This window comes from Elgaria multicarinata, chromosome 6 (assembly GCF_023053635.1).
Source record: "Elgaria multicarinata webbii isolate HBS135686 ecotype San Diego chromosome 6, rElgMul1.1.pri, whole genome shotgun sequence".
NCBI classification, from domain to species: Eukaryota; Metazoa; Chordata; class Lepidosauria; order Squamata; family Anguidae; genus Elgaria; species Elgaria multicarinata.
Window position 1 is genome coordinate 96,311,330 of NC_086176.1, and position 23,749 is coordinate 96,335,078.

Here is a 23,749-nt window from a genome sequence, read left to right on the forward strand (position 1 = left end):
CTATATGACTATATCTTTCTGCCTGGAGGATTCAAGGGAGGGAAGAAGAAAAACCAACCCTGTCTGCTGTCACTGGAGAACTGCATCTCTGGGCTTTGGTGAGAAGAAGGTGGAGAACTTCTAAGGGCGTGTACTGCGTGTGGGGCTGTGACCCCCAAGCCTTCTCCGTTTGCTCCCGCATTTTATCCGGATTTGAAGAAAAGCAAAGCCATTTCCCCCGGTTTCCTCCTCCTCCTCCTCCACCACCACCACCACCACCTCCGCTTCAAGAGTGGTTGCTGGCTCGCCTGTCATCTCTCGCTCGCTCTTTTGCAGACTTTGCCTGCCTCTCTGAACGATGGTGCAGAAAAGAAGTGAGGAAGAGGGCGAAATAGCCTCACGCCAACGCCAAACAGGGAGTCGGTGCCTGGAGGTGTAAAAAAGCAAGCAAGCAAGCCGAGAGCGAGAGCAAAGAAGAATTCGCCATCCAACCCACGACGGTCTCAGCTCGCCCAGAATCCGTCGGACTTTGCCCGAAGGCTCCGAAGGATTAGTACGCGGGGCGGCAAGGCGAGAGAGAAGCCGAAGGCGACGTGGGGGAGGAGGAGGGGGGGGCGGCCCCCGGTTCCTGGACGGCTTCGCCCCCTGCGGCATGGATGTGGGCGCCCTCCCTTCAGGCCAGATCGCAGCTCCGCGGGCCCTGAGCAGGGGCTCTCCCCATCAGCTGTCCCCTCGCCTCTGCCCGGTGTTCACCCTTCCAGTATGTTCCTTTTCATGAGGCATCTCCCAGCGCCCAGAGCTTCAGTACAATGTGCAAATGGAGACTGATACAGGGTGCCGCAGCCTTTGCCCACCTGCCTTCCTCCTCCTCCTCCTCCTCTTCCTCCTCTTGCTCCAGCCGGGGCCAACGCCGCCGCCGCTGCTGCTGCTGCTTCGTCCTGCTGCTCTTCTTCGTCATGTCGTCTGTGGCCGCCCCCTGCCCGGATCGTGGCCGGGACCTGCGGCGCCTCAAGGCCACCAACGCCTCGTCGGCTGCTGCTGCTGCTTCCTCCTCCTCCTCCTCTTCCTCACCTGCCAGCGTGGGGAGACACGTGCGGAGCTACGAGCACCTCCGAGGAGACGTGCGCTGGAGGAAGCTCTATTCCCACAACAAGTTCTTCCTCCGGATCGAGAAGAACGGCAACGTCAGCGGCACCAAGAGGGACAACTGCCCCTTCAGTAAGTCACCCCAGCTCGTTCCTTCTTCCTTCGCGATGGCAAAAAGAAAGTGGGGGATGCTGGGGGGGGGGCTCGGATTCTCCTCCTCCTCCTCCTCCTGTTGCCCCGCGGACGGTGCGCGGAAACGAGTTGCTCGCGAGTTCCGCGTTGGTGAAGGGAAAGCGCTTTGCGCGTGCTCAGAGGCCCTCCCGCCGTTTGGACGTTCGGTGGCTCGAGCGCTGATGTGGGAGAGGGAACGGGGAGGGGCGAACAGCTTCTAAGTCTTGGTGAGGGGAAGCCTAGTTTAGAGGGAAAGCGCTCTGCACGTGCTCAGAGACCGCCTCGCCTTTTCCAGCGCTGATATGGGAGAGGGAGCAGGGTGGGTTGGAGAACAGTTTCAAAGGCCGGGTTCGGACGACACGCTAATCAAGAGGGTAATAGGAACAAAATAGAAATCAACCGTTGATTAGCATGTCGTCCAAACCCGGCCAGGTCTTGGTGAAGGAAACCCTAGTTCAAGAATGAGGAAAATCGCCTTGCACGTGCTCAGAGGCCATCTGGTCTTTAAGACGTTCCGAGGCCTCAAGCGCTGGTGTGGGAGAAGGAACAGGGTGGGGGTGAGGAGGGAACAGCTTCTAGGTCTTAGTGAGGGTAAACCCTAGTTAAGAGTTGAGGGTAAGCGTTTTGCACGTGCTCAGAGGACCTCTCGCCTTTAGGATCTTCCGAGGGCTCAAGCGCTGGGGCGGGACAGGGGATGTTGGGAGGCAGGTTCGAAGTTTTGGTGAGGGAAACCCTAGTTCAAAATTGGTCTTTTTTTCTTTTTTCTTTTTGGTTTTTTTTGGAGTGTGGCCCCTGCCACCCCTCGCTCGCATCTTGGTGGCCTCGGTTCGAATGAATCCTCCCCACCTCACCCACCTTGATAGGGCGCTTTCCGGAAGAGAATCGCGTTGCGACAGGCGTACGGGAGTGTTTTTTGCGGGGGGGGGGGGTAGAGAGAGGCGGGGAGGGGGCGCCGGAGAGGGAGGAGAGAGCGCACAACATCGTGTAGGCATGCCTTTCCCTCTGGCCTCACAGCATCGCTTGCACCGATGCAGGTCTGCCTCCGGTGTGTGCTTCTTCCCCGTTTCCACGATTTGGGCTAGGGGTGGCTGGGTGGGTGTGGAGGGAAGAAGAGAGCGATCAAGGTGACTGACTGACCGTCCGCATCACCCCAAAGAGCCTCTCACCATCTCCCACTCGGGCACCACTTGGAAATCTCTCCCCGATTTCTCAAGTCGCAGATCAAAATTCCAGCTGGGGGGTCTCCGGCGGAAGATTTATTTATTTATTTATTACATTTCTATACCGCCCAATAGCCGAAGCTCTCTGGGCGGTTCACAAAAATTAAAATCATAGTAAGCCAAGTTGAGATGATGCCCTGAAAATCAGGGCCAAGGGAAGGGAGGATATGCAGCAGAGAAACTTTGCAAGATCTCTCCCCCCCCCCCCCCAGGCACACCGGTGGCTTATTTCTTTATTTACTTGTGTATATATGTTTATGTAGGGGCCCCACGTCCCACATACACCTTTTGAAGTTGAGCTGGACAGCTCACACCTCATGGGATTGTTAGAACTGACGCTTATTGATTTGGGGGCGGGGGGGGGCTTTGAAGGTGACTGTTTTTGCGTAGTCAAATGAAGTGTGTGTGTGTTAATGGGTGTGGGTGTGCAGCTTTGTGGCATCCTGTCCGCTCTTCCTCCCCCCCCCCCCCCCACGCCACTTAAGGATCTCATGTTGCAGCCGTGAGAGAACCTTGTAAACATCTGGGGCTGCGTCGAATCACCCAGACCTCACACACATCTTTTTTCTTTTTTTTTTTAGAAGTCAAATATTATATATATATATATATATATATATATATATATATATTCAAAGTAAAGGTCACGTGTAGCTCTCTTCCCTGGCTGCATTGGAGAAATGTATCCTTCTAGTCACTTTCCTTGCCTGCACAATCTCAATAGAAGCAACTGCGGTAAATCACAGCCTGTTTCATTATAATTTTAAGTGACTCCATCCTGCTGAAAATAAATAAATAAATAGCATGTTGGGTGATGTAGCCCCTGCTAGACCAAAGTTTGAATAAGCTGCTTTATTGCATCTTGATGTTGGTGAGTTGCTGGTGGGTTTCTCTTTGTGTGTGTGGGGTGAGGGGGGAGGCATTGGTGTGAGTCCAGCTATTTATTACAACTTATGGCACAATCCTATGCATGTCTTCTCAGAAGTAAATCCCATTGTGTTCAATGGAACTTACTCCCAGGTAAGTGTGTCTAGGATTGCAGCCGTATGATCTCATTTGGCCCTTTCCCTTCCCTCCAGAATCTCAGGTTGGTGTCTTTGAGATTTTTGCCGCTTTTATCTTCAGAATGAGCAGGGACATGGGCACCCTATTTATTTCAGGGCTGGTTGGGGATGTGAATACTGTTCCAGTTCACTCTTAAAAAAAAATAAAAGGTGCACAGAGGTCTTAACCCTAAATAGTATGGGATTTGCATTCATCCCATGAGCACCACCTGAAGAAAACTAGGCTGATTAAACTGTTGCATCACATGAGGTCTACAGCTGGACAGATAGTGACAACTTAAATCAATCAAGGGGCATAGCTAATGGGAACTTCTTTAAAATATGCAGTTGTTGGCAAGTGTGAAGGATGCTGTATCTTACAGAAAATACTATGTATTTATTTATAGTTCACATTTATATATTGCCTCATCTGCTAAAAAAAAAAAAAAAAAAGCTGTCAAGGCAGTGATTCCTGCATTGAGCAAGAGGTTGGACTCAATGGCCTTATAGGCCCCTTCCAACTCTACTATTCTATGATTCTATATTACAATATGATTCCCACCCCGTTTGTTTGGTTAGTCCAAGTAACTGTGCTTTCTAATGATCTTGAATTTCTTTGCTGTGGCCCTAGCTTGCTTGTTGCACTTGCCTCCTGGTCGTCTTTCAGCGGCTTGTGCCATTTATCCCGTGTGTCCATTTGTGCAGTGGGGGATGCAGACTCTGTGGAAAAGCCAGGGGATGCCAGAAATGTTGTTTATTTCATGCATCGTGTCAAGATAGTACCAGAAAAGCAATCATATGATAATGGGTATTCTTGAATTGGAGCACAGGATGGAGTTAGCTCATTGGTTGATCTATCTTAGTAGAGTTGATTCAGTGCCTGCAGGGAGATGCTGGGGCGCAAACCTGGTTCGTTTTACGTACAAAGCATTCGATTTGCCCCTGAACTCTGAGGACCACTTAGTGGGTCACAGTAGAAGCAGGTATATGGTAAATGTTTATCTAGTGTGGTGTTGTAGATAATGTGTGGCACTTTCCTTGCAGGGCCATCCCTGTCATTAGGCAGAATGAGCCGACTGCCTTAGCCAGCATGCTTGGGGAGGGGGAAAAGAGCTATGGGGTATTGAGAAAAGAGCTGTGGGTCCCATGTGCTCTGCCTTACACCCACCCCACCCCCCTTAGCTAGCAGGCTGCCTTCAGGTGGAGTGAAGGATGCTTTCCCATGACCAGTGTTGAAGTAGGATTCAGCTACCCGTCTGCCCACCTCAGGCAGCTGATTTGGAGTGTCATGAAAAGGCAGCAAATTGTTAATTATTTAATTTATTACTGCTGTATTTTTACTGCCAGGAAGGGGGAGAGGTGTATATGGGACATTCTGCCCTAGGTGCCAGAACAAGTTGACTACCTTAGGTGCTATGTACCTTGACAGGGGATGGGGAGGCATCGTTTGTTTCTCTGCCTCAGGCAGCAAAATATTTTGGGCCCTCCGTGAACAGGTTTGCTGGTATTGCTGAGGCACTGGGCCTCAATGCTCTCTGAAGGATGCCCCTGGCTACACATCCCTTCTCCTACTGTGTGTATATCATGGAAATACACTACAGGGCACCCAAATTGGGCCCCAGCATCACAATGCATATTTGTTCAGTCTGTGCTGTACAGGCCTTAAAAGAACAAAAATATATAGCCGCCCCTGTGTTACAGTAGCAGAAATGGGCACGTGCTAAATATTTAATGTGTACCTGTGTGTGTGTGTGTCAAGTTGGCTATGACATACGAAGCTAGTCTTTTGTTTTTTAACTGGTTGCTACCTTTATTCATTTAGCCATCTCCTCTTCCTGAGCTCACTGCTGTATTTTTGTGGAAAATGCAACTCTTAGAGCTTTTTGCTGGGGTTCCCCCCCCCCACTGTGAGATTTTCTCTGGGGTATATTAGCTTTATCCTGGAATTGTTGCCATCTGTCATCACCGTATGCTAAAAGAAGTCAGCTGTAGTTTATCCTGAAGAGGTTTCCCTCCCTCCTTCTCTCATATTTCAGTTATTTATTTATTACAGTTATTTACATGCTGCCTTTCAGGAAACAAAATCCTACTGGCTTACAAGAAACATAAAATAATAAAACCACAATAAACAACATTCTTTTTTAAAAAACGAAAACAAAAGCCCAGTAACCATGACACTCCTTTACCAGGGCAGTTGGTGGAAGATGGCCCTGGAACAGGGGGAATGCAGCTGGAAGAGGAGCAGATATCTGGTCTCCTCCTCATCTCCCTCCCTTTCTCCTAGAAATAATAAAATGAGAAATCAGGGTTGCCAAATGAAGGTGACAGACAACACTTTTTTTCAAGACTGGCTTCTTTACATTAGGGGAACCGAAGAGCCATGTTGGATCAGACCAAAGGTTGATCTAGTCCATCATTCGGTTCCCACAGAGGCCAACCAGATGTCTCTGAGAAGCCCACAATAAAGAGGAGTGCAATAGCCCTTTTCTGTTCATGTTCCCCAGCAACTGGTATTCAGACACATGGTGCTTCCAATACTGGAGATAATATATAGCCATCATGACCACTGATCCTTAAGCTGTCCAGGTTGGTGGCCATCATTACATCTTGGTGAGATCTACACTAGTGCTTTTTGTCGGTATTGAAGTCCACTGATAATTGTTGGGGCACATTGCATATCCCGTATACCACTTTTCTAGTGATACTTCCTGCTTTTTACTCCATATTATCCAAATAACAGGTGTCATTGTGTGTGCTGTGAGATATAAATGTGCAAGAAGGATATATAGAGCACGTTGGGATAGTATTGATACAACACAAGGTGTAGATCTGGTAGCCAATTCACAATTTAACTATGTGCTGGGTGAAGGAAGTCCTTCCTTTTATCTGCCCTGAATCTCCCCTCTTCCCACATCATTCAGCTTTATGGGATGACTCCAAGTTCTATTATTATAAGAGACCAACAAGTTTTTCTTTCTCTCTACTTTCACTATACAATGCATAATTTTATACACCTCTGTCATTTCCCCCCATACCCTTTTTGTAAGCCAAAATGCCCCAAACTCTGTAATCTCGTGGGGGAGTTGCTCCAGCCTCCTGCACCTTCTCTAGCTCTATAATCTTCTAATTTAAGTTGTCATGAAAAGAACTGTATGCAGTATTGCAAGTGTGGTTGCACCATAGATTTAAATTATGGTATTATGATATTGTCGATTTTATTTTTTGTTTCCTTTCCTATTGATTCCAACATGGAATTTGCCTTTTTCAAAAGACACATACACACAAAGTCAGGATTTTCATCCAGCAATCCACCACAAGCTTAAAATCTCTTTTCTGATCAATCGCTGCTAGCCCAGATCCTATCAATGTTTACATGAAGTTAGGATGTCCCCCTGATGTGCATCAGTTTACATTTTCTTACACTGAACTCCCCCAGTTTGCAGAGATCTTTTAAGAGTTCTTCACTATCCCTTTTTGTTTTAAGAACTCTGAATAATTTGATGTCATCTGCAGACTTGGCCATTTGTTCACTCCTTACTCCAGATAGATTATGAACAAATTAAAAAACACTAGTCCCAATACAGGTCACTGTGGGATCTTTTAATACTTCGGCGCAAGAGGCTAGAGCAACTCATCTATGTGGGAAGGTTACAACAGCTGGGATTGTTCAGCTTGGTAAAAAGGAGTGTAAATGAAGAAATGATAGTGGTATACACAATTATGCATGATGTGGAGAATGTGAATAGGGAGACATTTTTCTCCCTCTCTCAAAATACTCAAACCCAGGGTCATCCCATGAAGCTGATTGGTGGGAGATTCAGGACAGATAAAAGGCAGTATTTCTTCACACGGCACATAGTTAAACTATGATATTCACTACCACAAGATGTAGTGATGGCCACCAATTTGGATGACTTTAAAAGAGGATTGGACAAATTCATGTAGGCGAAGACTATCAGTGGCTACTGTTCCTGATGGCTATGTGCAGCCTCCAGTATCAGAGACAGTAAACCTATGTACACCAGTTGCTGGGGAACACAGGTCAGAAGGTGCTGTTGCACTGTGTCCTGCTTGTGGATCTCTAGTCAACAGCTGGTTGGCCATCATGTGAACAGAGTGCTGGACTAGATGGACCCTTGGACTAATCCAGCATGGCTCTTCTTATATTTATGTTATTATGTTTATGTTCTTATGTTCTTAATTAAGTTAAGGAATTCAACTTCCATAAGATGTAGTATTGGGAAAGGGTTTAGATGACTTTTAGAAGGATTATTAGTTGGACTCATGGAAGTCTATCAACAATTATTAGTCATGATAGCTAAATGGGGCTTCTACATTCAGATGCAGTATATCTTTAAATGCTGGGCCAAAAGTGCTGGACAGGGCTGTTCATAGTTTGTAAGATGTCTAGAGGCATTTGGTTCACCACTGCCCAAAAAAAGAATGTTGGTCTGGGTCAGGTCTTGGTCTGATCCAGCAGGGCTCTTCTTACATTCTTGTTTTTCTCCATTGTTTGTTATGGATTTTCTCCAGGCAGGTAAATTTGCCATATCTTACAGGAAATTACAGCAATTAACATGTTGCTCTCTCAGTAAGATAACATGTATACAAGCACTCTGCCTTCCTGTGCATTTGCAACTGGAACGAGAAATAAGTTTTATTGTACTGCTGTTCTTGGGAAACAGCATGCAATAGAATTGCCATTCCTATTTCTTTTTATCATTAACTCGATACACAAAATTTGGCATGGTGACAGTGTTGCTGTTGCAACTCAACTTAACTCAAGCCGTGATCCAGTAGTAGATCTTAACCTTCCAGTTGAAGACAAAAAAATGGCTGGACGGACCATAGATAATAGAGCCATCTCCATTGCATACCCACCCTGTTGCATCACACGGATAAGCAGGGTTAAGAGGCAGAACTCTTCAGATGGCAGATATTGGACATGGTTGCGGACAGCAAATTGTCAGTTACGGTTTCTTCGTGGATGAGCCATTTGAGCTTTCTTCCTTAAGTGCCAAAGTGACTTGGTCTGGTGCTATGGATTAGCGTAACGCAGTTGAGCATGTTGACTTGGAACTAAGTCCAAATGTGATGCCAGCAAGCAAGGAGACCTTAACCGTGCATTGCATGGCATCTTGTTTAAACTGGGTTTCCATGTCTGTACATGTGCTAGCGCAACAGGGATCCGTGCAGTGCCAGCCTGCTACTGTTGCACACATAATGGATGAGAGTCTGGCTTTTTAACCAGGCACAGAGCATGGGTAAATTATTATTTTTTGCCTATTCAGAATTGCAGTTCAATTAGACCTGATTTCCTAAATACGCGTAGGATGAGAGAGGGAAAGAGAGAGAGAATAAACAACAGGATGGGAAAAGTAACCCATACCCCACTGATTAAATCAACAAGATTCATTTCCATAACAGGTTTGCTCTATAAATACTGTATATTAAGCACTAAATAGAGGTTTACTTTGGCAGATGTTTTCAACTTGATTACCCAAAGCTATTACCTCAGCCTTTTCTGTACCTTTAGGATAATAGAAATTGGGGTGAATTATGGCGGTTCTGTCAAAAGTCTGGGACAGCTTGCATAATTTAGTATAGCTGGAGTATATCTGTCACTAGATATGCGTAGGACGGTTTGGGTTTTGTTTTATTTTCTTTGCAGTTACAGCTTTGCCCTGAAACATGACCACTCAGCACTCCTTCTTACCTCAGTGCTGCAGCTGCAAAGGTCTCCCTGAAAAAGCTGCTCCTGAGTTTCATTTCCAGGAGTGAATAAAGCAGCTGTAAGTCTCTCTGATGATGACTGCTAACATGTGTGAAACAAATAGTAAGGCTGAACACTCCAACTTCACCCTGGGGACTGCCCAAGAAAGGTTTGGGGACTGGGTCCACATTTTATATATATATATATATCTGTAGAATAAAATCTGGTCTTTTTATCTTTATTTTTCCATATTTGCTATGCAATCTTATGCATGTTTACTTAGGGTGACCATATGAAAAGGAGGACAGGGCTCCTGTATCTTTAACAGTTGTATTGAAAAGGAAATTTCAGCGGGTATCATTTGTATATATGGGGAACCTTTCCTCTTCATTACCACAGTTAAAGCTGCAGGTGCCCTGCCCTCTTTTAAATCTGGTCACTCTAGTATAGCTCCTGCACCTTTAACTGTTGTGATGAAGAGGGAATTTCATCAGGTTCTCCATATATACAAATGACACCTGCTGAAATTCCTTTTTCTATGCAACTGTTAAAGATTCAGGAGCCCTGTCCTCCTTTTCATATGGTCACCCTAGTTTACTTCAATTTTGAGTTCAATGGGTCTTACTCCTAAGTAAGTGTGAAAAGGGTTGCAGCCTTGATATATCTTTCTATGGGTTGACTTAATTAGCTAACTGTGAAAAATGTGTGTTCACTTTTAGACCTGCTACCTTGAATATGTTTTGTTAATCTACAGGCTTGCTATCAAAGAGCATCTTGAGGGCTAGAGTCTTTGAATAACAAAACGTGTTGGAAGCAATTGGAAAGGGGCTAGGAAGTCAATAGATAGCCCTAGCTACCTATTATTTTTAAATGCTTTGAATAAAACCCAGACAGCTATTTTCCCACATCAAGTCCTGTCTCCCCAAATGCCTTTCTCCCTACAGGTTCCAGGAGCATTTATCCAGAGCTCTCTGGGACAGTAGGGGACTGGCTTGAGGAGGATATTTGTAGTAAAAAAAAAAGTGACAGCAGTGGAGTGTTAAGCCCCCACACCTTGTTCTGCTTTGTTCCATATTTTCGCCCTTCCATAGTGGCCTTTTCCTAGAAGAAGCAGCTATCAGGGTTTTGTTAAACAGGGATTCATTAATCACATGTATGTGAAATGGACAGTTAGATTAATCTGTTGACTTCCTAGCTCCTTTCAAGTTACCCTACCAAATGAGGTGAGGTGGGTGGCTTTGAAAGAGAGTGCCTTTTTAGTGGTGGCATCCTGGTTGTGAAATGATCTTTACAGAGAGGCTAACCTGGCCTCTTTTTGGTGAAAGGTAAAAAGCTTCCCCCCCCCCCCAGGCATTTTGAATGTGGTTTTAGTACTTAGCACGCTGCTGGCTTTTAACATGGTTTTTACTTTGGTTTTAGTCTGTTTTAAACTTAAGGTTTTAAGATTATGTATTACTATTAGGGTGAGGACTCTTGTATCCTTAACAGATGTGTTAAAAAGGAAGTTTAAGCAGGTGTCATTTGAATGTATACAGCACCTGGTGAAATTACCTCTTCATTGCAACAGTTAAAGCTGCAGGAGCCCTGTCTTCTTTCGTAATAGATGACACCTGCTGAAATTCCCTTTCCTATACAACTGTTAAAGATACAGGAGCCCTGCCCTCCTTTCCATATGGTCACTCTAATTACTATGTTATTGTGTTTTATGTTTTCCTGTTTCAGTATTTATCCTATATGTTTTTTAAGTATTGTACACTGTTGAGATAGCTTTGGTAATTGGGTGATTTAAAAGTACAGTAAATAAATAAATACATAAACTAACTCTAATCAACATGGCCAAAATCAAGTTTATGGGAATTGTAGTCCAAAGCATCTGGAGGGGATCAGTTTGTTTACTCCTGGTTATCCAGAGATACTAAGGATCTGGCTATATAAAAGTGCCAGTTTCTCTTGAGTCTTTGGTGGTCATTGCATGATATCTTTAAGAGATTTTGGAAGGGTTCTGTGAAGACCCAACAGGTAACTAAAAGAAGAATTGGATAGTGATATTTTGGATTGGATAGCACTTCTTGAACTATATATAAGGATATATAAACAGGCTAATCTGCTTGCTAAAATACTGGTGTAAAGACCATGTATGCCAATGGGGCTTCCTACACCAGAGTTGCACTATTCCCAGCTTCACTACCAATGTTACACAGATCACTGACCCAGGAATACATCATTTCGGGTTGGCCTGGGTTACCACTCTCAAAAGGATACCATTAAAATGCTTCCTGATTACAGTAGAATTGCCAATTATCTCAAAGTCTGTCTAATATAGAATCACATTACTAGTTACTCATTCAGATAAGCATTCCAAGATTATTTGTAATTGATGTCTGGATGTTCCCATGACTATTCTGAGATGTTTATTATATGTCACCTCCTCAGCTTAAACACATTGCCTTGGATCCAGTTGTGCTTAGAATATATCCATTGAAATCAATGAGTCTACTCACTGTACTGACTAAAATCCTATTGATTCTAATCACGATTCAACCCATTAATTTAGAACTATTGATTTCAGTGGGACTTATTTCCTTGTGTCAAATCTGTATTTTTAAAAATACAGAAATAAGTTGCTCTCTATATTGATAAGTTTTCAATTTCCCCCCTCTCTCTTTTCATCAAGGCCATCAATCTGAGTCCATTTTGAGAGTGGAAATTAACTTCTCCATTTTGGCAATCTTAGTTTCTATCCTTCTTCTAAGTTTCCAAGGAATATATCAAATTTATTAAAACTTAACCACATACTTTACATCAGATTCTTTAACAAACGTATGTGATCAATGAATATGGGTGTTCTGTGAAACCACTAGTTGGTAATTTTATTTTCTTTCATTTTATTCATTTCATTGATTGTATAAAACAAGTGAGATAATGGCACAATAAATACATATCTAGGTCCTTAAGTAGAACAAAGGCAGAATAAACAAGGTGTGCAGTTTTATATTGAATGAAAACATTTCTATAAGATCACTTTTAATGTTTCTTCAAGGGTTGGTTTTATATATTTAACAATAATTGCTTTTTCTTGAAATAAGTGTTCCTGGTATTACTGTTTTTCACTTTTTAATAAAGGCAATGCAAGTTGTTGACAGATTTTTTAAAGAATGACATGGGGGAAACCGTAAATTATATACTACCTTCTTACAGATATTCCTGTTTCCTGGGTAGGGAAGTTGTATGCTTTTTATTATACCAACTGCTTTTTCATTTAAGTCTTCGTCATTCCTGGAGCTCAGTTACATAATTTACAACCAGTGACTTACAATTGTGGGCATTTGGGATTTATGAATACGGAAGGGATTATATTCTTTAGTGTCTACATGACACTCTCCTGTTAACTTATTTTTATTATTTTTTTGGCATTCCAATTGGATAGACCCTCCACACACATAACCTTAGCTTTATCGTAAATCTATTAAAATATACAATTGTTAGGAGACTTTGTCTTCATAAATCTAATTTATAGCCACCTGCTAGAGATGACTATGAAAACATTTGGTAAGAAGCACCCTGACAACCTAAGAGGAATATGACATGAAGGCCAAAGGAGCTTCAGTGTCCCACACTATTTCAACTGGGTGTAATCTTAGTCTTTACTTGAGGAAAGAACACACATTTTGTTGGGAATTTTGCCTCAGTAACGGATTCCAGAGGACATGTTTGGCATAGAGAGTAAAAAGCCCACAATTCTTGGTACACTTACTAGGAAGTAAGTCCCATTGAACCCAGTGACACTTACATCTGAGAAATTGTGAACAGGATTGGGTAGCATATGGGGGAGAGGGAAGTACACCAACAGTTGCTAAATATTTTAACAGACTTCTGAGAGGAGCCATTTTTCAAGGAAAATGGGACAAGAAGCACACACAAAAAGTTAGGCCATAGCCAGGGAACTAAATTCAGCTCAAACACCAAGAAGAAATTAATCATGTTTAAGAGCAGTTCACCAATGGTCACACATTACACATTGTAGGGTGGCCAAGTGTCCTCTTTTACCAAGGACAGTCCTCTATTTGAAGGCATTCTCTATTTGAAAGGCTCTCACATCCAATTCCATTTATTATTATTATTATTATTTATTTATATAGCACCATCAATGTACATGGTGCTGTACAGAGTAAAACAGTAAATAGCAAGACCCTGCCGCATAGGCTTACAATCTAATAAAATCATAGTAAAACAATAAGGAGGGGAAGAGAATGCAAACAGGTACAGGGTAGGGTAAGCAGGCACAGGGTAGGGAAAAACTAACAGTAGAAAGTAACAGTAGAAGTCTGCAGTTTAAAGTTACATCAGATTCTTTGACAAAAGTTTGTGATTAATGAATACAGGTGTTGTGTAAACTGCTAGTTGGCAATTTTATTTTATTTCTTTTTATTCATTTCATTGACTTTATAAAACAAGTGAGATAATGGCATTTGCCTTTGACTCTCCCTCCCACTGGAATGTGGCCACCGAGAGCTTCTCTGAAATTGAATTAGGCTGAAAGTGCTTCCCCACCCTGGCTGTAGGGGGGGTCACCAAGATTCTTCTTAAACTTAATCCTTGCATTGCCCACAACATGGAAGCCACTGCTGCTGTGGCTGCTTCTATGCAGAAGCTGTCTTCTATGCAGACAAAGTGCAGAAAAGGGCAACTAAAATGATTAAGCGGCTGGAGCATCTCCCCTATATCATCTGGGATTGTTTAGCTTGGAAAAAAGGAGACTAAGGGGTGTACAAAATTATGCATGGTATGGAGAATGTGGACAAGAAGACATTTTTCTCCCTCTCTCAAAATACTAGAACCCGGGGTCATCCCATGAAACTGATAGGTAGGAGATCCAGGACAAATAAAAGGAAATACTTTTCACGCAGCACACAGTTAAATTATGGAACTAACTTCCACAGGATGTGGTGATGGCCACCAATCTGGATGGCTTCAAAAGGGGGTCTGATAAATTCCTGGAGGCAAAGGTTATCAATGGCTACTAGTCCTGATGGTTGTGTGCTATATCCAGTATTCAAGGCAATAAGACTGTGTGCACCAGTTGCTGGGGAACATGGGTGGGAGGGTGCTGTTGCACCATGTCCTGCTTGTTCATCCCTGGCCGATGGCTGGTTGGCCACTGTGTGAACAGAGTGCTGGACTAGATGGACCCTTGGTCTGATCCAGCATGGCTCTTCTTATGTTCTTATTTCCTCCCCTCCCTGCTGCTCAGACACCACACTTCTCTTTTCTTCTCCCAGCTGCCCCACATTCTCTGGAGATGTCTTCCTTTGTCCCTAAAGCTCAGACTGTTACTTCCTTGTCACCTCTATCTCCACAACTTCTTAATGGCAACCAATAATGCATGCATGTGCCATTTATATTTGACTCTATCTGTGTGCATAGTATAAATCTGGACATTAGATGTAGCAAAAACAGACGCAGGACTTGGGCTCAGCGTTCGTTCCTGTTCACATGATTGAACTGTAGTATACTTGAAATTGGTGCCAGAGTTGCTTATGGTTTAAGAGGTTGTTGAGTCATCCCTGTTATGGTACCTTTGGGACATGATTTTACCTAAGAGAAATAAATGAATAACATAGAAAACAGAAATTATTAATAAAGATCCATGTATGCACACAAAACATTCTGCCTCTCACTGTACTGAGCAGGTGGGTAACCTGAGGTTCATATGTGGCCCTTGAAGACCTTGAGGGCAGCAAACCATAGGTTCCTAAGCCCCTGAATTCCCCCTTCCCCATAAGCCATCTGTAGGCTGGGTGAAGCAGAGTTGTGATGGGAAGGAGGCATGTGGGAATAGCCTGGTCCTTGAGCTTTCCTACCTATTGCAATGGCCTGCTAAACATGTGTCCTACTTGGTTAAATCATGCTCTGGCCAGCTCATGAAATAACTGTTTGGTAGGCTGGCTGCAGTGTGACTGGGATGGAGAGGAAGGTATTAAGATGGGGTTTGTTTTCATATGTTGTGTCAGACTTGGAGGCAGAACTAGAAGCCCAGTCAAGACAGCAAGCAGGGGAGGAAATTCCCCAGGACTCTCCAGAAGTCAGGGAGGAATCTACCCAGGAGCTTATCAAACAGAAGGTCCAGGTTTAAAGTTCATCTCCCCACCACCCCAAGAACTCAGCCTTTGTCAGAGTGGGATGGAGGATCAGAACAGACAAATCCCAGAGTCCGCCAAAGGGTTAAGTGGGTGGAGTTGAGAGGAGGTCCACCAGACTAGCTGCATGTCAGAAGTAGGACCAAGAGGACCCTCCCTGAAGGAGGAGTCTGGTAAAAGCCTGCCAGGCACAGCAAGAAACCATCCATTTAGTTAATGGACAACTGAAGGCATGCAGGGAGAGCCATCCACAGTGCCATCCTCATTTAAACCACACACTTACCTTGCTGTTCACCTGGTTGGTACAGGGAAAAACACAGATCAGCTGGGCAGCTGGGAGTTTTATGCATGATGGAATCTCCTCCGCCCCCATGCTCAGATGGGGAAGAGTGAGTTTATGTGTATCTGTGCCTTTCTCTTTCTGGGTGTAGGAAAATGGTGTGTGTGTGCGTGCGTGCGTGCATGTGTGCGAGAGAGAGAGAGAGAGAGAGAGAGGAACAATGTATGTCTATGTATGTGTTTTGAGAGTGGAGGGAAAGAAGGGTAGGTTGTATGCATGTACGAATCCGATGGGATTAAGATGACTTTTACTATAGCATGTGGAATCTTCAACTTCTTGGAATTATTTGTGTGTTTTGTTTCCCATGTTCTAATCTACACTGAGCTTTTAGAATAAATCAAGAGTACTGTGGGCAGAATTTCTCAGAATTCTGTATCTCTTCCTCCAGCAGATGGGTTATTAAAGCTTGGTTAATTAGATTTGGTCCAGATTTTTTTCTCCAAATGTGATCTAGGAGATATGGGGACATGTAAAATGTGGCTTGGGTCACACATTTAAATAATAGTTTTATAGGCATTCTTTGTTTTTAAATGGGGTTGCTGGCGTTCTTTCTTTGAACACTCTGTTCTAATTGGAAAAATAAATCATTGAAGATATGCAGAGTAGATTACCTTGTAAGGTGGATAACTGGACTGTACCTCTAATAATAATAATAATATAAAAATAATTATATATATATATATATATATATATATATATATATTATCTGCCTCTCTACTTGGATTGAGGTGGGGAACAACAGTGAACATAAAACACATTAAAAACTTATTAAAAACATAGCATACATGATTAAAACACCCTTAAAACATCCTAAAAACATTATTTTACTGCCCCGACATGTGCTGTGCATTCTGTTATTGCCTGTTAAGATAGCGAGACCATATGGAAAGGAGGACAGGGCTCCTGTATCTTTAACAGTTGTATTGAAAAGGAAATTACAGCAGGTGTCATTTGTATATATGGGGAACCTGGTGAAATTCCCTCTTCATCACAACAGTTAAAGCTGCAGTTTCCCTGCTGTCCTTTAAATCTGGTCACTGTAGTATAGCTCCTGCAGCTTTAACTGCTGTGATTAAGACGGGATTTCACTAGGTTCTCCATATATACAAATGACACCTGCTGAAATTCCTTTTTCTATGCCACTATTAAAGATACAGGAGCCCTGTCCTCCTTTTCATATGGTCACCCTAGTTAAGAGACACACAATGTCATTGTGAAAGCTTTGCCCTGTTTTGTCATTCAGCTGAAGCCATTCTCCTTCACGAAGAACATCCATGGATTTAGGCATAGCTTTAGATAAGTGTTTTCTAGAAGAACAGCTTTGCTCGGCTTCGTCCATTTTCTTCCGCTGCCCCTTATGCCTGGAACGCTCTTCCAGAACATTTGAGAACTACAAGCTCAACCGCAGTTTTTAAAGCTCAGCTAAAAACTTTTATTTTTCCTAAAGCTTTTAAAACTTGATTTTGTTCTGACTTTATACTGTTAGTTTTACCCTACCCAGTGCCTGTTTATCCTACCCTGTGCCTGTTTGCTTTCTCTTCCCCTCCTTATTGTTTTATCATGGTTTTATTAGAAGGTAAGCCTATGCGGCAGGGTCTTGCTATTTACTGTTTTACTCTGTACATTATTATTATTATTGTTTATTTATATAGCACCATCAATGTACACCTGCTGTACAGCACCATGTACATTGATGGTGCTATATAAATAAATAATAATAATAATAATAATAATAATAATAATAATAATAATAATAATGTTTAAACAGAGGAAAGGCCTACATCTCCCATGCTGGCAGGGGCATGCTGGGAATTAGAGGCCTCTTCTCTGTCTAATCATGCATAGGATGAAAGATACAGGTGAAAGATACTGCATCAGACTTTCAGAGAAGTGTTCTTTTTTAATTCACATATCTTCAAAAGAACACAAACACAAATAATTATCTCTCTCATGCATGGATATAGGTTTTGACTACCCACACCACACACACATGCAATGAATCCTCCTCTCTGACTATTATTTATTTATGTATTTATTGCATTTCTATACCACCCAATAGCAGAAGCTCTCTGGGCAGTTCACAAAAATTAAAACCATTCAAAGTATAAAACAACAGTATAAAACCATAATATAAAATACAATATAAAAGCACAATACAAAAGTGCTACTGACCTTTTCCTTTTCCATCCTTTACGTACGCATCTCAGCTCCTTATCCGTACTAGCTAGCGAGGTGAAGGCCTGGAAATATTCTATGTTTGGGAAGATATTTTAATTCTTTTTCCAAGGTTCAAAATTGGGGGAAATATGTTCTTAATTTGGTAGGTATATTAGAGGTTTGATAAACAATCTGTATTGCATATAAGTCAGTTTTCCCAACATTTTAGTCCCCCACCCCCGAGTCTCCTGTCATAGTGGGGGGAAATGGTTGCTACCCCTTTGGATGTCAAATTTCCACAAATCTTACATCTCAAATAATGACAGATATTTCACTTTCCTTTGGCTCCTACACTATTATATGAACATGACCTATGTAAATGGTATTGGAGCTAGCTACACCTGATATGTGCATGCCATGCCACAGAGCGTTTGATTCAGGCCAAGGCTGAATACATTCAGCATTGTGTTTACTTTGCTTGTGCATTACAGTAGTTGGAAAGTAGCAGCCTCATGTCCTTGGCACCAATCTATGCACATTTACTTAGGACTAGATAGTACTGAAGTCTGTTGACTTGTTGATTCTACTTATCTCATGCTGACTTTCAATACCCTCAATCATGGTATTCTTCTGCAATGATTGTTGGGAGTGGGAGGTACTGCTTTACAGTGGTTTCACTCCTATTTGGATGGTTGGCTCCAGAAAGTGGTGCTTGGGGGATATTGCGCAGCCCCAATGGTTGTCCACTATGACATTCTGCAGAGGTCAGTTTTGGCCACCACCACCACTATTTAACATCTATATGAAACCATTGAGTGCAGTCATCTGGAGTTTGGGACTGGATTGTCATCAGTATGCTGATGACACGCAGGTCTGTTTCTCCTTTTTATCTTCATCAGATGAGGCTGTGGATGTGCTAGATTGGTTCTAGCACATCCACAATGGACTGGATGAAGGCTAATAAACTAAAGGTCTATCCAGACAAGGCCAAGATGTGGTTAATGGCTGGTTCTTCTGCCTGGATGGAAGATGCTAAACCTGTTCTGGATGGGGTTTGTAGCTTGGGTGTTCTCTTGGAGCCATCTTTGTCACTTGAGGATCAGGTAGCCTTCTACCAACTTTGGTTGCTGGTCCACCTATGCTTCATCTGGACAGACATAGCCTGGATTCAGTCATCTATGCTCTGGTTACCTCCAAGTTAGATTATTGCAATGTGTTCTCCATGGGACTGCCTTTGAAGAAGGTTCAGAAACTGCAACTTGTGCAAAATGCAGCAGCCAAGACTGCTAACAGAAACAAGAAAGTCTGAACATATAATACCAACTCTGGCCCATTTTGCACTGGCTGCCTGTACATTTCTGAGCCCAATTCAAAGTGCTGCTTTTGACCTATAAAGTCTTACATACCTTGGGACCACAATACCTAATTGATCACCTCTCCTGGCATTAATCTATCCATATACTACACTCATCATCTAAGGCCCTTCTCCAGGTGCCTCCTCCAAGGAAGATTTGGAAGGTAGCAACAAAGGCCTTCTCAGTGGTGCCCCCCTCCAATTACGGAACAATCTCCCCAATGGGGCCCACCTTTTGCCAACATTTTTTTCAGAACCAGGTTAAGATCTTCTCAGGCATTTGGCAGCATATGGTAAGGTTTTTAAGTCAGGTCCCAGATTTCTTATTATTGATCGCTAAAAATTGTTTAGGGGTGTATGTTTGTGTGCTGTCTGATTGTATGTAAATTGTTTTATATTATGTGCACTATTGTATTTTAAGGGTTTCAATCTCTGTAAACTGTCCAGAGAAATGAAATGAAATATGCTTTTAAAATGGCATAACATGGAGAAGGTATCCTGACATGTTAACAAACTTAGGGCCATTTAGAAAATTGTAAATAAACCATCACTGCTCAGTGTATGCCCAAAGAGAGCCCTAGAAAACGTATTTATTTGTTTATTTATTGTACATCTAAATGGCCCAATAATCCAAGTTCTCTGGCCAGTGTACAATACATTAAAAACATAAAATACAAGCAATAAAACAATGAATAAAACCAGTGCATAATAAAAACTGAGATAAAATCTGCAGGAAAGAGTAAAAACACTTCAGCACGTAAAACCAGCAGCAATAAAAGTGCAGTGATCTAAATGCACCAAAACGGGTTCTTAAAATGCTTGGGAGAATAAAAAAAGAAAGAAGTTAATGTAATGATGGAAGGGCAGGCCACAGATGGGGAGCTACTACCAAAATGGCCCTCTTGTTCATAGCCACTTGCCTCACATCGTTTGGTGGTGGGGGCATTTGGAGGAGGGCTTCAGATGAGCCAAAAGTCTCTGCACTCCAATGAGTGTACCTTGCGGCATGTATGTTTTCAAATATCTGTTTGTCACATTCACGTGTTACATTTTTTTAGGTGTGTGCTTAAACCAAATAATAGAAAGTGTAATGTGAAGTGGGACATAATTCATAGCCGTTGGCAATGGAGAAACCCAGAATGCGTTGTTTCCCTTTAGTCAAATTATCTCTGTTAGTCTTGCAACACAGAATATATACTTGTTCCAAGTATGGTGGTGTAGAATTGGCCATTTTACTGGCTTACAAACAGGCAGGCTTTATAACATGAATTTAGTAGAGCAAACTAAAGCAATGTTATGATAATTCAACAAGTTATATTGTTGCTTGAGCTACCCAGCAATTAAACTCAGACATTTCAAACACTGAGATGAAATACTGCATTATACCATTGGGTTAATATATGAATATTATATACAGCTCTGTGAAAGTAAGATTCAGAACTGTGTTTTGCACATAAAAATTGGCAAGTTGAAAGAGAAAACTATAGTTTATCCTGCCAAACACGGAAGCCTGTAAGATGCCAAAATAACATTGTTTGACATAGGCCTGTCCAGTTCTGGCACTAAGTAATGATGTTTCAGCATGGTGTGGGTTGGGATTGGTTTGAAACTTGGGCATATTTCGGCTCCTGTTAAGTCTTTTTTTTAGACCTTCCCATAGCGTGCAGCCTGAGAGTTGGCTCCCAATGCAACTTACACCTTACACCTACTAAAATACAACAAAAGTTACTATTTAAAATAATTGGGAATAACTTTCATTTACATTACAATTCATGGATTTGTGTACCACTTTTATAGTTACAACTCATGGTTTAATGAACCATTTTTAATTTAAAGATTGGGGGTAGGTTTATGCATGTGTTTCTCCTGTTCGTATTTTTTGTGTTATGATGTTATTTTCAAATTTTAAATTGTAAGTTGCCTTGGGACCTCTCTCAATTGAAAAGAAATTTGGAAATAATTTTATAAATAATTTTATTTCCCCCCCCCCCAAGGTTTTAAAATGTATGTTTTAAACTTTGTAATACCGCCTTGAGGCCCAGATTGGGAAAAAGGCAGGATACAAATAATAATAATAATAATAATAATAATAATAATAATAATAATAGTAGTAGTAGTAGAATGGAGAGCTAGTTTCACTCGTGCATTTTCTTCACTTGACTATGCAATGCTTGCGGACTCTAAGTAAATGTGTGCATTGTCTCCAATGAAAAATATTTCAGAGATGAGATCATGTGACAAGAGAGTTCTGTGAGCCAGTTTATTTGCAGCATGTTCATCACTGCAGCATCAGTTAACCCATACTATGAGACCTTATCTACACCAAGGAGGATATGGCACTATGAAAGCAGTACGAAAGCAGTATATAAAAGACAGGAGCCACACTACTGCTTTATAGCGGTATGGAAGTGCATTGACAACTGCTGGGCCCCATATACCACTTTCATAGTGCTGTATCCTGCTTGGAGTAGCTCCTGCCTTTTATATACTGCTTTCATAGTGCAATATCCTGCTTGGTGTAGGTTAGGCGTGAGTGAGCAATCAGAGAGATAACACAACACAGTGAAAACCATTGTATTGGAGTCAATAAAGTCACCTCATCCTTTCAGCTGCCAGTCAACTGACAAAGGGCTGGCTAGGAAGTAGAAGAATCTGCTCTAGGTCTCTAGCAGTAGAGCAGCAAAGATTTCCAGATTCAAGCCAGTCAGCAAGAGCAACAGCAAAGTAACTACCCCGAAACAAGCCATGGTTTGTTGATGGCTTATGACATTGGTTTATTTGGAGAGATACAAACCAGAACCCACAGTTCAGACATCAGGATAACAAACCATGGATGGAGGGTCCATGGTTTGTTTAACCAATCCCTGCTGCAGGGGGAGACAAATGGGAGCAATTGAGTAGCATGCATCAGCACACTACTCAATGACAACAAGCCAGGGTTCTATGGAAACCTGGCTTATTGCATCCCAAACAACCCAATATTTTGGCAAACATGTGTTCCATTGAGTTAATGTGGGGGTAGGGGGCACTTGCAAGGCAGGGATGATGAGATTTTGGAAGAGGTTCACTTAGCTTCACCTCTTCTGCACCCGTTAGTTCTCCCCTGCAAATTGTCCCCCAAGATCTTTTTCTTTAATTTAGGCTTATTGGACTTTATTTGGAGCATGTCTAAGGAAAGTACCCAATAGACTGGTCTAACCCCTTTCTACACCTCTCGGTGTTCTGGGAGGGAGGGGGAGGCTCTCACGATATCCTGATCATGAGAGCCCCCCCCCAGCATGCACACATGGCAGCAACATCCCGGGAGGAAGCAGGGATGTTGCGGGTGCTATTTGTTTTTTTCCCCTGAGCAGGGCCGGTCGCACAAGAGCAAGGCCCCACTCATATATATATCACCCCCCAACCACCTCCCTGCCATCCCAGGGGTGGCGAAATTGCTGCAACCCCTCCTCTGACGGGTATGGAGCCGCACCACATGGCTCCATGCCCATTTCTGGTGCTGTGCTTACTCACAAGTAAGTGCAGAACCAGGCAAGACAGGTGCCCACACCTCCCACGGTCTCGGAACGATCTTGAGACCACAGGGAGAATTGGGTTTTCCCAGGGTTTCTTTATTCCTGGGAAAACCCATGCCCATCCCCCCTGACCCCAGGAGTCCCTGTGCATCATTTGGACACACAGGGACTCGGCCGTGACCAGCCCGGACTATCGGGCTGGTGTAGACATGGCCTAAGGACTCTTTTGCAGTGGAGAATTTGTGAGTAGGGGGAAAGTATCCTTCACTTGTTTCCTGGTTCTCTGTTGCATGTTTGTGCCATGGGATAGTGAAAATGACAACACCCACATGTGTGTACTATGGGCTTTATCATAATGTGTATTATAGCTTTATCATAATGCCTTCAAGGAAAACCTGACATTTGTACTTAGTGGGTTGAACAATCTAAGTTGACAAAAGAGCTTGAATAGCTTTCCAATCCAATCCAATCCAATCTATCCTTTCCTTTTCCCCCCTTCCTTTCAAATCGCAGTATCATAATGCACCTTTATCTTCTTCATCATGTTCAAAGAAATGAAACCCCTGACTTTTTAAGCTACCCTTTTCACAGGAGGGTTGTGGTTTTTTTTGGTCCTGGTTCAAAAATGTATGATATGCAAGAAAAGGAATGGATTAATAAGGTCTTCCTGGTCAGTTACTTTCCCTTAGGCAACTGTCCTCTGCTGTTATGCTTTCCAGAAAGAATATTGCAAAGTCATGCTGTGTCGTCAGGAAAAAATACAATTCCCATTTCAGTTCTGCCTAAGGCTGTTTTGGTTGCAACCCAGAACTCTCTCCATGGACACGTACACATGGATTTAGCCACTTGCTTTCGGAGCTTTGGTGGCTACTTCGTATACTACTAGAGTTGTGTCTACAGCCAGCCATGGGGTAAAGTGGACTTGACCATGTCAAGGCTGTTCTACATTCCTGATCAGCTGCGGACACAAAGTCAAAACGTATTGGACCAGAAGCCAAAGTTATATAGACTTCCTGTTAAGAGATTGGGAGTGAGTT

The 23,749-nt window shown here is 42.7% G+C and overlaps 1 protein-coding gene across 1 annotated transcript in view; it reads left to right on the forward strand.

Moving 5' to 3' along the window:
* The first annotated feature begins 593 nt into the window (after nucleotides 1-593).
* Nucleotides 594-23,749, forward strand: part of FGF10 (fibroblast growth factor 10) — a 102,628-nt gene continuing 79,472 nt past the window's right edge. The window contains exon 1 of the mRNA XM_063128669.1: nucleotides 594-1,197. Coding sequence (XP_062984739.1) covers nucleotides 789-1,197 — 409 coding nt within the window. The 5' untranslated portion in view covers nucleotides 594-788. The remainder of the gene's footprint in view (nucleotides 1,198-23,749) is intronic.